The 13,972-nt window shown below is 37.4% G+C and overlaps 2 protein-coding genes across 3 annotated transcripts; both read right to left on the reverse strand.

Moving 5' to 3' along the window:
- Positions 1-35: 35 nt before the first annotated feature.
- On the reverse strand, positions 36-6,225 carry map6d1 (MAP6 domain containing 1). Its single transcript, XM_052548287.1, has 3 exons — positions 5,445-6,225; positions 3,957-4,182; positions 36-918 (listed from the first exon to the last, which is right to left on the reverse strand). Exons 1-3 carry the CDS (start codon positions 5,924-5,926, stop codon positions 847-849), a joined length of 780 nt encoding a protein of 259 aa, XP_052404247.1. The 5' UTR covers positions 5,927-6,225; the 3' UTR covers positions 36-846.
- acsm3 (acyl-CoA synthetase medium chain family member 3) lies at positions 5,793-13,935 on the reverse strand. 2 transcript variants are annotated; one of them, XM_052548284.1, is made up of 14 exons: positions 13,427-13,935; positions 12,398-12,608; positions 11,868-12,075; positions 11,608-11,751; positions 11,158-11,314; positions 10,887-10,966; positions 10,514-10,637; positions 9,621-9,701; positions 9,173-9,274; positions 8,954-9,081; positions 8,785-8,884; positions 8,459-8,578; positions 7,209-8,334; positions 5,793-5,928 (listed from the first exon to the last, which is right to left on the reverse strand). In XM_052548284.1, exons 1-13 carry the CDS (start codon positions 13,652-13,654, stop codon positions 8,227-8,229), a joined length of 1,791 nt encoding a protein of 596 aa, XP_052404244.1. In that variant the 5' UTR covers positions 13,655-13,935; the 3' UTR covers positions 5,793-5,928; positions 7,209-8,226. The 2 variants fall into 2 exon arrangements, with proteins under 2 accessions (XP_052404244.1, XP_052404246.1); XM_052548286.1 differs by lacking the exon at positions 5,793-5,928 and having other exon boundaries at positions 8,316-8,334; positions 8,703-8,884.
- Positions 13,936-13,972: the final 37 nt, after the last annotated feature.

Raw genomic sequence — 13,972 nt, forward strand, 5'->3', positions numbered from 1 at the left:
TTATTCAGCTCTCAGTCAAATAATGGGGAAACAAATTTAAAGAATGTCATTTTTATTTTCCCCATTTATGTCTAAACCAAATTTACAAAAACTTGGACAGCCTCCAATTCAGTGAAAGATTCAGAATGTTCTAGTCTTTATATGGGTTCATAAAGGGCTGGCAGGGTCTGGAGCATTAAATGGTGATTAGAAGCACCTGGCATTCTCAGGCAGATATTAACAGCTCAATAAAGGCAGACCAACATCACTATATACAAAATCATCTCATTAACTATAGGCTTGTACAGGACACACACACACATCCCCAGACACTGAGTTACCAGATGACATTTTGTTCCTTTTTTTAAATGTTGCATATTCAGTTAATTCATAAAACAATTATGAAACATGCAGATATTCATTCAGCTGGGAGAGGGTAAGGTCAGCAGAAATTGAGGCCTGAAAACTTTCCCAATCACACATTTTTATGTCTCTCACACTCTTAAACCTGTATTAAAACATATCCTTCTAGAAGATGGTTGACATGTGAAGCATACATTCTCTTGCATAGATTTTACTTTGTGTAAATTTCTAGCAAACATCCTCTGGTTTTCTAATTTCCTCAGTGGAATTATTTAGAGAATCCCATGATTTTTTTTTTTTTAACAAGCATTTTCAATTGCATTGAATGTCTCTCTTCATCCTCAAGCATTCTTCTCCTCTGACGATCCTAGATTTTCAGAATAACTACAGTTTCTCAACATACAGGTGTCTCTCGACAGTTCTTTAAAATGTTCTCTTCTTCTAGTGAAAGGCTGACTCAGACGTGAATGTGGATCTTTATGGATCTTTTTACGCGTTGATGGATCATATGTTGAAGATCCTAGATTTGCTTTGAAAGACGGCAGATGGGTTTGGTGACAGCTTAGTCTTCTGCTCCTGTATATAAAACATACATTTCTGTTAAAAAAATACTTAGTATTTTTATGTAAAACTTGTTCATTTTTAAAATTGATATTTTTTGTAACAGTGTAAAAGTCTGACTCCAATTTACAGCTTTCATCTAAAATGTGAGAAGCTGAAAAAGAAGCACTAGGTCATGTCACACTCCCGATGTCTTCTGTGGCACACAAACCTCACTGGAAATAGTATCCATTTGGGCACTTTAAGCATACTGTTTCAAATGACTATGATTTAGGATGTACTTGTTCAAGTCTCATATTATAGTATATAATCTCCATCCACTTTGCCTCCATCTATCTTTGTCAGATTTCTGTCTCTCGCTCAGACTGTCTCCTTCTCTTGGGTAGAAGACATCTAATCCTTACTGTAGGGGAAAAAAACAGCTTTCTATGCGAGAAGCCAAGTGCAGGGGTGAAAATGAGATTCTCTCTAACTGTTAAGTGCATTTAGAATAGGAACACAGACACCCTCAGCCTCACAGACTCACTAACAGCAGAAATGCTTTATGTATAATATGCAAATTTGGCTTTCAAGACGGCCAAAACTTCAAATATGCAATACATTTTTCTGAACTAAATTTTAATTATTTTAAAGACTTTTGCACAGCACTAGTATATACACTACCATTAAAATGTCACTAGATAGATAGATAGATAGATAGATAGATATTATAATGCAGTATTTTTGTATATTTATTTGAATGCAGTTAACAGAACAGTAATAATCCATTCTCAACATGGCCCTGTTTGTCCTCTGTCATATCATATGTCATAGGCTGCTGACCATCGTTCGGACAGAGCGCTGACACATGGGAAACTGTCTGGACAGCAACTTTAAAGCTTATATAAGATGTTTAACTGTCATTTAAGGTTATTATAACTTATGAAAACCTGAGATTTATTCACTTGTGATGCTTGTGCAGGTTTGATTTGTTTCTCAATCCTCCTGTAAACATGCATTTGGATCCAACTTATCAGTTCATCAGCCAAGCAAAAAAAAAAAAACAAACAAACAAAAAAAATCTAATCTAATTAATTTTATTATAACATAGTTAATATATGTGACACTGGAACACAAAACCAGTCTTAAGTCTCAGGTATATTTGTAGAAATAGCCAAAAATACATTGTGTGGGTCAAAATGATCATTTCTTTTTTATGCCAAGAATCATTAGGATATTCAGTAAAGATCGTGTTCCATGAAGATATTTTTTAAAATTCCTACCGTAAATATATAAAAACTTAATTTTTGATTAGTAATATGCATTGATAAGAACTTCATTTGGACAACTTTAAATATTTTCTCAATATTTCGATTTTTTTTGCACCCTCAGATTCCAGATTTTCAAATAGTTGCATCTCGGCAAAACATTGTCTTATCCTAACAAACCAATCATCAATGGAAAGCTTATTTGTTCAGCTTTCAGATGATGTATAAATCTCAATTTCTAAAAATTGACACTTAAGACTGGTTTTGTGGTCCAGGGTCACATATATATAATATATATATATATATATATATATATATATATATATATATATATATATATATATATATATATAATGCAACACTTATTTTGGCCCACAGCAATTTACATTTTGTTCCTGTCATATTAAAATGTTTGGGCACCTCTGACCAATAGCAAACGGTTTAAGCTTATGTTTTCTTAGTTTCATTGAGCTTGCACTGATCTGATGGTCTTTACAGAAGAGGACAAATGAAAAATGACCACTTAATTAAGAATGATGAGCTGATTTGATCTCCCAAACAAGTGTTTGAGAACAGTGGACAGTCAGTCTGCCTTTTACAATTAAATTCAAAGCATCAGCTGGAGGGAGATCAGGAGGGCAGGATGGGTTGTGACTGAGTTAAACCCTTGGGACAGACAAAATAATGCCAGCTGGCTTAGTCACGCAAGTCTCCAGTGCACTAGATAACATTTTAATAAGTATGGCCAAAAATCAAACTTGATTGAGGGCTGTGGGCCAAAAGTAAATCCTGCAATATATCCAGATATTTGAGAATGAAATATATTAAATCTTAATTTAAATATTATTATTATTATTATTATTAAATAATTTAAAATATTACACATTTTTTAATTTAATCAAATTCACGTTGTTTTTTTACATTTCAATTCAAAAATAAATTAAAAACACTTCTCTCCTCACTGGTCAAGCATGAGGTTTGACAGCATGCATGGGTTAGTAATTAGGACTAAATGAATCCCAATTAGTGCATACTTCACTGACTGACGTGCAAAAGATGCAGCATCAGTTTCACAGTTAGTTTTGATTCTCATTGAGAGGATGGGAACAGACTAGACTGAGGTAACGAGGCACAGGAGCGGGTCACTGATTACATAACCCCAATGAATCAGCACTAGTCGATACATAGAGCACAACTTACATGACCTAAAACTCCCATTTGTCCCAGAAAGGCATCGGTGTCAAATAACCAATGCGATTTAATTGCATATTAGGCTTGATTTCACAGATTAACCTAAACGATTATGCAAATCAATATTCCTGCTTACCTATTCTGGGTTAAATACAACTTAAACTCAACTTTACCTACAGCTTTTAACTATCAGCCCAAAAGCTGTCCAAAAATGTAATGTAGGTATAAATCTAAACCCACTTCAAAAGGTTGATTTCGTGCTTATGCTTTCACTACTATGAAATCTGCATATTTCTACTAAATCCATCATATAATTCCACCCCAGTGGATTTTATGGTTATGAATGTTTGGGAATTTTTAGAGTATTACAATTGAACACAAATATATACATATTTATATAAATAATACATATATCAAATGTATTCTTTTAGTGTTAACTTTCAGTTATAAAAATGTTGACAGGTCCTTGTGGTAAAAGTTTATCGACTATACATATTGGTCTCCTGCTGATTATATCAAAGGCTGGTTTGAAAGTTTGCTCTCTGTTGATCTTTCTGTCACATCAGCTCGCTGTCTGATTTGATCTCTTTCTCTACTCAATGTCCTCTCACTCACCTCTGGTTTCATGCTGATGTCTGTCCTGTGTGAGTGTGCTCTCTCTGTCTGCGTGTGTGAGCTGGTCTCCAGTATGCCGGCGTCCGTGTGTCTGTGTGTGTCCGGGCTGAAAGCCGCCTGGTAGCTGGTCTCTGGCGGGGGCTCATCAGCACCTTTACCCAGGAAGGTGGGCCGTTTGTGGGCAGGCTTTGACGGCCGAGCTCCAGACCACGGCTGGTACTCCTGCCTGATTCCAGAGAGAGAGATCAAATGTATCAGACAGAGACAGAAAAAGACAGAGACTGAGCCCTGAGGAGCTGCAGATAAGAGCAGCACATGTCAGGCTAGGTTAAAGTCACGCTGACAAATCAGAGGCAACAGGTGCCCACTGTAAAGACTTCAGCTTACCTGTTTGAAAAATAATTCTCACTATACGTATCTGTACATACATATGCAAGGTTTAGAAAAGAAAAAAGCTGCATGCAGAATGAAAGCATGTAAGAAAGGATTAAGTGAATAAATGACTAGAAGTGAAGGTTTCATGCATCATTCAACCAAAGGCTGATGAACAATGAGGGTTGTTTGTAATCAATTCATTCTGTTCCCCTCAGATAACTCTGTTTATGTAATTGTTATAGATTCATTCTGCTCGTTCATGAGCTGTTGGATTAAATATGCATGACAGTGACCAGTTACCACACTGAGTGAAAATCACTGCAATGCACAACTGTTAGAACCACATCAGTCATGTTACAGCTCCACAGTAAACCAGCATCAAAGAAAGGACACTTCTCTTTCACCGAAAGAGAGAAATGTGTGAAAGCTTGTTCATGTGAGTCAGATATATATCCTCCAGCAATTCATTTCGGAGACTAGTGAACATATGTTATTTCAGAGATAAATAGGCTACCACTCTTTTAAGTTCTAGTGTATATTAAAATTTGATCTGACTTGGATAATAATAATAATGCCGATAAGTGATATTATTACATTTTTTATGTTTGTATAGTAGTCTATTTTATAAATACAAATTGAGAAAAATATGGCCATATAATATCACTATTTTTAAGATCGGTTTCCTCATTTTAATGTTTTTACTTACTAAATAGCCCAAAATAAAAGAAAAAGAAAATATATTATTATTATTAATAATAATAATACACCGGTTTATTGTAGTATTTGTAATATGTTTTTACTTGAACATAAAAAATAGAAATTACAAAGAATCCAGATTTTAAAAAAAAAATCAATAGATTGATATTATTAGTAGCCTAGTATGTAATGTTAGTCTTTTGTAATATTTCTACTCTAAAATAAAATTATAAATGGATTTTTTTTTGTCTGTGTAATGTTTTACTCACTAAATGGGCTTAAGTAAAATAAATTCCATAATTTTCTCTGTTGAATCGCAGTAAAATATATTATGAACATACATTTAGCCTACTCATGATGTGCTGCGGTGGATGAGAGGTGCTGAAGAACAGCTCCCATGAGAACGAGCAGCAGTACCTGTATGAGCTGAGCTGATCTCCTCCTCTCTGCCTGCCGCTGCGCTCCTGTCTGTCCGTCCGCGGATGACTCGTTCCGTTAGAGTAACCGTTCACCGGACTATCCGTTAAAGTGCCGCCTTTCCCTCCGTTACTAATCCAGGGAAAGTTATCCTTCTTCGGGATGGGCCAGGGTTTGTAATCCTGTTTGTACTGGGTGATGCTCGGGAAAGGCACACCCGGGGGATGGTATTCTTCGCGGGGTTTATAACTCGGTTCCGTGCGTCCCCGGTGCGGCCGCCGGACATCCGCCGCGTGATCCGGCGCTACGAAGTCGACGCTCGGCGCCCGTTCCGTGGAAACGAGTTTGGTGACGGATTGCACCTCCTGCTCCGCGATGTCAGAGTAGTTCTGAATCGTTAGTGGAACCGACAAATCCGATTTGTCGAACTGGTTCCAGAACCGAGCCAAGCAGCACACTCTGCTGATGCACGGCCAAGCCATTGCTAGGAAACTAACCAAAACAAAAAGAAAGAAAGAAAACACAGTAAAAACACGACGAAGTGCTCGATTTCATGAAGGAATGCGAACCCGAGTCCGTTCCTCGAGAACTGCGCGAGACCACTCGGTGTCGGGACTCTGTCATTGCACATTCATCTCACGTGATTTGCACTTCATGCAGAAAAAAATAATAATCCATAAACATCGGAGTCGGTGACCCGTGTCCACTTCACGGCTGTAGCTGACAGAGCTCAACTTAATGCCCTAAAAATCCTCTTTTAATCACAACCTTTACCTAAGCCTACCTAGACAGCATTTCTGGGCATCATATGCGCTTACAACTGATTCAGATGATGTCTACACAAACTAAAAGTACCATGGAACTAGCCTTTTTGATATATGCAGTAGAATTTGATATATTGCACCGGGGTATGCTGTACTCCATATAAACCTAGCCAACTTGAAACATAATTTTTGTTCCTTTACAGTTAATATGCATTATATATTAAAATTAGGTCACACCAAATTTTGATTTATTTTAATTAATAGAAGTTAATGATAAAGAAAATCTATTTATGACGTTATGCTTGACAGCATCCGCAGTTTACAGCATTTTTACACTTAGGTGCCTAAACTTTCAACTGTGGCTTTGCTGGTTGGTTTCTTGAAGCGTCTTGGAGCAATGCCACAGTTCTTCTGGATTGAGTCTCTCTCAGTTTGTTCTGTTTCTTCATGTTATTCCAAACAGACTGGATAATGAAGAGATCAGATCTCTGTGTGGAGCACTGGTCAAAAATCTCACTGGATTATTACTATTAATAAATGAATGTAGGGGAATGCAAACTGATATTTCCTGACACACTACAGCAAAACACACCATTCCCAGTGTTCAAAAGTCTGAGACCATAGGCCTACATAAACTTTCAAAAACTAAAAAGCTTTTAAAAAATGTAGTTTTAAGAAATGTTACAATTATATGAAACTTAATAAATAATCTACCATAACATTAGGGTTTTCAAGTTGTCAGTTCAACTTTTCACTCAAACTGTTATTGCTAAGTAATATATAATATACATTATAAAATAAAATTCTTAAAAATAAAGCACAATTTACTTAACTAATATGAAGGCATTTAATTTCACTAGAAGACACAGACTTGGAATCCACTGTATATCACAGTACTATGGTGTATGGTATGGTACAGTCACAGTACTTTTTGTAAGGAGAGGAAAGCAGTTCAGGTCTTGACAGTCTTTTAGCAGTTTGAGCCATTCAAATTACTCACCGCTAATCAAAACCGACAGATTGATCCACAAACACATCTCTGCATACACAAACAAGCTGTCCTAAACATCTAGTCTGATTTAATGACATGCCATGAAACAGTTGAAATGGCTGAGGTCGGGCATATTTTGGCTTGATACTTCAGTTGTGAAATCTATGGCTCTGTTTTTCCACTTGATAAGCATAAGGTCATAAACAGGTCAATTAAACAGCACCTGTCTCTCATTACTGCAGTCAGTGAGTGTGCCGCATCACTACATTTCAGCCTCTATGGTCCTTGAATAACCAGAGAGGGAAATTTACAGCTTCAATAACATAACCTTTCATTTTTCAAAAGCTGTCATATTATTATTATTTTTGACAAGCTACAGGTTATAGGTTTACTGTAGTAAAGCTGTTTTTCTCCATTAGTGGTCAAGACTAATTTACCAACAGATTTGTCATCTGAAAAATCACTCCATTCCTCATTACTTTCTGTGGGGGAAATTTTGAAATCTTTATAACCTCACAATCCTTTCATCATTCAGCACAGATCAGATTTGTGATGCCATCTGTCATCAGTCACATGACATCATGCTCTTGAGGGAAAAAAGGATCACTCTGTGTTTGACAGGTTTTATCTAACTGATATATTAGTCACCCAAAAATGCTTTTATTAAATACTGAAAAAAACTGGTTTTTCATTATATGAATGCTTATTTTGTTACAAATTAATTCACATTTAGGTTTTGCATATGCAGAATATGATCAAAAATTTAATATGAAAAGAATAAAATGCATTTGAACTGCAAGGCATATAAATTCTGAGTTACTCCACTTATACATGATTGAACATGAGGTATAATCATATAAATGTTTGATGCATGAAATTAGAAATGAGTTCTACAGCTTGATTCTTATGAAATGCCTCCACCTGCAGGTGAGATGAAAGTCTTATATGTGGTGCATTAAACTGGGAAGACACCTGGGAATGTTGGATACCAAAAGGTGGAATGTGATTTGTTCAGAAATTAGTTTTCTCATTTCCAGATATGTTTGCTGGTTTGCTGTCCCCATTCCTTCTTTCTTAACTCCACTCGCCTGATTTTCCCACTCACTGTCTTGGGAAGATGATCCACAAACTCAATCTGACAAAAAAATGAGTTAAACATTTAAAAGCTGGAACAAAATATTCCTTTAAAATTGACTAAATTGAAAAGATCTCCTGTTAAGGATTAAATGCGGAAGTACTGAATTTGAATCGGAAGTCACCTTGCGTGGATATTTATAAGGAGCTGTCACAGTCTTCACATGTGTTTGCAGTTCCTGGATCAGTTCCTTATGGTTTCTTGATTTATAATCTGCTGTCAGCACTACAAAAGCCTTCACCACCTGAAACATGGAGCAGCACAATTAAAAAAAGTATACAAATAAACACAGTTTTGTATTACATATGTATGATAATCTTAGTTACAATTTTAAATCAACTACATACAAAATCTTTTACACTGCATACTTAGACTTATTTTTGCCTAATTCTAAGGTCACACTGCATGTATCCTTCATGGAGACGGCAATCCCAGAATGCATTGCACTACCTCTCCTCGAACTGGATCAGGGCTGCTGACCACAGCAGATTCTGCTACGGCTGGATGCTCTATCAAAGCGTTTTCCACCTCAAATGGACCAATGCGGTACCTAAAACACACACAACATGAGATATGAGATACAAATTTGCCATCATGGATGATAAGCAGAATTCCGTACCCTGCAGACAGGATGACATCATCAGCTCTGCCGATGAACCACAGGTATCCTTCATCGTCCATCATTCCCCTGTCACCAGTCAGGTAGAAATCGCCTCGGAAACATTCTGCCGTACGCTCTGGCTCCCCCTATAGGATGAATTTAGATCAATAAGTTTAATTAGTGCAACTCAAGCTCAAGAACTTTTCGTAAAGACTATGTGAAAAAAGGAAAACGTACTGTATACTCTGTAAAAAGAGAGAAGGGTCTCTGTGGTTTGACTCTGATGCCGAGGTCTCCCTCTTGTCCTCGTGGCACAACAGAACCATCTTCATCCACCACCTTAAACCAAAAAAGTCCATAGTTCACCTCAGGAAAACCAAGAAAATCCATCAGATTAAAAAAATAAAATAATTAAATTAAATTACATACATATATATATATACACATATATGACATTTGCCAAGTATGGTTAACCATACTCGGAATTAGTGCTCTGCATTACCCATCCAAGTGCACACACACACCAGTGAGAAGTGAACACACCATGAACACGGAATATATATATATATATTATACTATTGTATCTCAGCCCATATATTGCAGTTATTATTAAAATAAAGCCATTCAGGACAACAATCAAGTATTATAATACCCAGTTTAAACCCTGGCCGGACTGTTACTGCACCTGAACATCATATCCTGGTGATGCCTTTCCAAAAGATCCTGGTTTGATCTTCATGCCTTTGAATGTGCCTGCTATTAAAACCTAGGTGGAAAAAAGAGATATGAGCTATCTTTGCTTGACAGCACACTAGACTATGCTTAATTTTATTCTCTGTGTCTTTATAATGAATCCGTGACCCTATCACAGATGAAAACAGATGCTAATTTAGGACCCATTTTCACTCATCTCTATAATGATCCTATAAAACCTAATTCAAGAAAGAGTTTTAGCGGTTTAAAGGAATAGTTGCTAAAAAATTGTTACTCCCCCTCAGGCCATACGAGATGTAGATGAGTTGTTTCTTTGGAGAAATTTAGCAGTACATCACTTGCTCACCAGTGGATCCTCTGCAGCAGTGGTTCCCAACACTGCAGGTTTTCCATGTCTCCTTAAAAAACACACCATCAGCTCATTAGTAGAGACTCCAAGACCTGAACTGAGTTTGTCAGACAAAAGAGAGATGCAATATGTGCAGTGTTGGGGGCCTCCAGGAACAAGGTTGAGAAGCACTGCTCTGCAGTGAATGGGTGCCGTCAGAATGAGAGTCCAAATAGCTGATAGAAACATCATAATAATCTACAACACGACTCCAGACCATCTTGGGAAGTGAAAAGGTGTGTTTTCACTTTTTTGAACAAGTTTCGTGGATTACTTGTGAATTACTGTTTGGACTTTCATTCTGACGGCACCCATTCAATGCATAGGATCCATTGGTAAACAAGGGACATAAGGCTAAATTTCCCCAAACTTTTCTAACTAAGAAACAAAAAAATTCTATATCTTGCATGGCCTGAGGGTGAGAACTTTAAGAAAATTGGAAAATGTGTGAACTATTTCTTTAAATGTTTATTTACAGTCTCAGTCTGTCCGTATCCCTCATAGATGTCCAGTCCAGTGAGTTCTTTCCATTTCCACATCACCTCTGGGTTAATGGGCTCTCCTGCACACAGACAGTGCTCAAGAGCTCTGAACTTAAACCTGTCAAAAAAAAATCACAGACAAAGATGAGGACTAGACCTGGACCAGAGGAATCAGGCTCATTCTGCTGTGATCATTACAACATCCAGGTCAAGATTCTCAGTTCTTACTTACCGGCCATTAAAAACAAACTTCTGCTGACAGTATATATAAAAACAAATAATCATAAATGAAACCTTGTAAAGCTAGAGCTAAAAGAGAATTCATTTAAATACAAACACATCACAGTGCACCTGTTACAGTCAGTACCTGGATATGTCGTCCTGTACAAGCATTCGATACGCTGTTGGTGCCGTGCAGAAGGTGGTGATGGGATAGCTGCTCAGAGTCTGTCAGGAGAAAAACAACAGTGTCACCAGAATGTATACTGTTCAACAAACCATGTAAAGTTAGATTAAGTGTTACCATTTTTGGTTTTTCCATAAAACACTTTCATACAGCTTTGTTAGGGACATTTTTTAAAGATTCAAGAATCAAACAGAACATTACAGTCAAGAATGAACCAGTGATGTTCCTGTACCTTGAGGACTGTACTAGTATCAAAACGTGGCATGTGGTGAACAAACACACACGCTCCCTGGATCCATGGCGCAAACACACTGCTCCATGCAGACTTGGCCCAACCTGTGTCTGACGTGTTCCAGAACACATCCTGCTCAGTCAGATCCAGCCAGTACCTTAAGAATTCCCACACACAAATAAACACATGACATTTATTTGATTCAAATACAGGAAAGACAGCAATATTGTCAAATATATAAATATGATTGCTTAGCTGCTTAACGAAAATAAATATTTTTTAGGATGATTTGAAAGCATTTATTTGAAATATTATAAATTATTATTAATGTCTTTACCGATACTTTTGATCAATTTAATGTGGCCTTGCTGAGATAAAGGTATAAATTAAAAAAACTGATACATTAACATATACATTTTCACATCATTTAACTTTCAGAATGTTACAAACCTGCCGTTCACCGTGAGCCCCAGACCGTAACTACAGTGGCTGTGTTGGGTCATTTTTGGAGAGCCGGTTGTGCCACTGGTGAAGAAGATCGTCATGGCCTCATCACTCCTGGTGTCCATGCATACATGATCATCTGACACCTTTCTACAGCACAAACACAACATCTGATCTTAACTAAATCACCAATTTGTAATTTTGTTTATACTTTTAAGGAATGCACTCAGTCAGTAAATGACAGTGCTCACTGTACACACACTCACCCCATGAGTTCGGTCAGGTTGCCCCAGCCGTGCATGGACCTGTGGGACAGCAGAAGCTTGGTGGAGATGGAAGGGCATTCTGAGGATACGGAGTCCAACAGTGGAGCCAGAGTTTCATCTGTGATCACACACTTGGCCCCAGACGCCTGCAGCCGGTGGCAGATATCTCGAGCAGTGAGCTGAGACGTGCCGGGGATCAGAACCGTACCTGTGCAAGGAAACAGGGCATTAAAAGAGGAACCACTGTGAGTGTGTGTGTTTTTATTAATTTAGACCAAATAGTACAGAACTTAAATATCTGCCATCTATGGGTTATCAGTCATAACATAAAAATTACTTTCACTATATCTGTCAGAGAATGTTTGTTAACATTTTTAATTTACACACTTCAACTTCAAGCTAGTATTATTGTTTCAACAGAAGTGTGAATCAGTAAAAGTAGATTAAAGTTTAACTCTAAGAATGAATCACTAGAAAGGGAAACAGAACAATGAATCCTGAATTCCTGGAAACATATTGTGAGACTGTACCTGTTCGGAGACATGCCACGTTAACCAGCCACCACTCAGGGACTCTGGGTAAGATGAGGAACACACGGTCCCCTCTCTCTAAACTGCACACCTGATGCAGAACATTTGCAAGTCTTCTGGAGTGGAAGCCCAACTCCTCGAAACTCCATCTGACCTCCAGCCCGCTGTCATTCACCCACCACAGAGCTGGAAGAGACGACCTCTGTCCGTTCTGTAATATACAGCAACAACACACTGAACAGTTTCACAAGTTTTGGCATTAAAATGAACTAAGAAGTCTGGGATAATACCAGTATCCACAAACATTATGTAATACTTCACAGATCAGTAGATTAGTACATTTCTGCTGCACTAGTATCACCAAGCAAAATGGCACACCAGTTAGGTTTAGAACAACATACGGTTGCGTAAATGAAAATGTTTTTTCAGTGAACTAATAAAAGCTAGTTTCTTATTTAAATTATGTTCCTAGAAGGGGAAAAGAAAGGCACTTAATAATTATTAGTAATGGACATGTCATGTTTTGAGGTATTAGTTGGTTTTACTTTTATTTACAGAAATTTTATGGTAAAACCAATGTCAAAAGTACTTTATTTAGCTCCTTATTCCCAATATTATTACATTTTATCATCATATTTTTTTTGCATACATTACACATGCAAATAAAAAAAGTACTGTTTTAATGAATATAAAATAATGAGAAAGGTGTTTTCCGAACACTCCCCAAACTCTCTCCTAAGGACCGCCCCAAAATATTGGTAGAGACCAGCCTAAAAAAAGTCGCGGGCCGCGTCTTTGATCTTTTTCGTGAGAATTCCAGACTGTATGGTGAAACTGTCGTGAAATGTTTTACACTTGTCTGTACAGCATCAGCTCATCTGCCCACGATTTTACAATGTTTGTTTAGGACTTATAAAGTATTATCCATCAAGTCGAAATATTAATCGGACGTTAAAGTACATTTACTCAGTTTACAGTGAAATTGGACAAACATATTGGATCATCGGTAGCAGAGCATTATTAAATGACCTTTTCTTTTGTTTCCCACTGCTCCAGCACGTCCTTGGCGAAGTTAAAACGCTGTGGAACTTGTATGTTGTAAATCCGTCTCATGCTCTCATAATCGCAGAAGTTTTTTGGTGCAGATGTTTTGGATCTGCACATTTGCAGCCACCGACCTCCTTCGTGCACTTCATTTTTCTTGGAGACTTTCAGACAGTGGTTGAAAAAGCTTTTGCGAAGCACATATAAACTCATTGCAAGTCTTTAATCAGTGGACTCGTCGTTATAAACTCAAGCAACGGAGGTAGTTTGTCTCATGCTACACTAATGACACGCAACTGAAACTTTCCCACGGCTCAGTATCTCATTATCGAAAACAGCCCGTTTTCCAGCTCGTTACAACAAACTTCTAAAGAATGAAACGGCGTTCTATGAAAGAAAAACGCAGGCACCTCAGAACATACAGATGCGATAAAAGCTCCACAGATACAGTCCAGCTTCGTGAAAAAAGCCTCTAAATCTTTTCAGTAAAGCAGGAATGAAACTAAAAACTACTAAAACTAAAAGTCTACA

The sequence above is a fragment of the Carassius gibelio genome, chromosome B2, assembly GCF_023724105.1.
Source record: "Carassius gibelio isolate Cgi1373 ecotype wild population from Czech Republic chromosome B2, carGib1.2-hapl.c, whole genome shotgun sequence".
NCBI classification, from domain to species: Eukaryota; Metazoa; Chordata; class Actinopteri; order Cypriniformes; family Cyprinidae; genus Carassius; species Carassius gibelio.

Bases quoted from the DNA above. Each gene is read 5' to 3' on its own strand.
- map6d1 (XM_052548287.1), bottom strand. From the start codon at position 5,926: ATGGCTTGGCCGTGCATCAGCAGAGTGTGCTGCTTGGCTCGGTTCTGG. The intron at 4,183-5,444 runs GTACTGCTGCTC...CTCTGGAATCAG, and splicing joins GATCAGCTCAGCTCATACAG to GCAGGAGTACCAGCCGTGGT. The intron at 919-3,956 runs GTGAGTGAGAGG...TTTTATATACAG, and splicing joins ACATCAGCATGAAACCAGAG to GAGCAGAAGACTAAGCTGTC.
- acsm3 (XM_052548284.1), bottom strand. From the start codon at position 13,654: ATGAGTTTATATGTGCTTCGCAAAAGCTTTTTCAACCACTGTCTGAAA. The intron at 11,752-11,867 runs GTGAGTGTGTGT...TTTGTGCTGTAG, and splicing joins AACCTGACCGAACTCATGGG to AAAGGTGTCAGATGATCATG. The intron at 9,082-9,172 runs GTACGTTTTCCT...TTCATCCTATAG, and splicing joins CTCTTTTTACAGAGTATACA to GGGGAGCCAGAGCGTACGGC.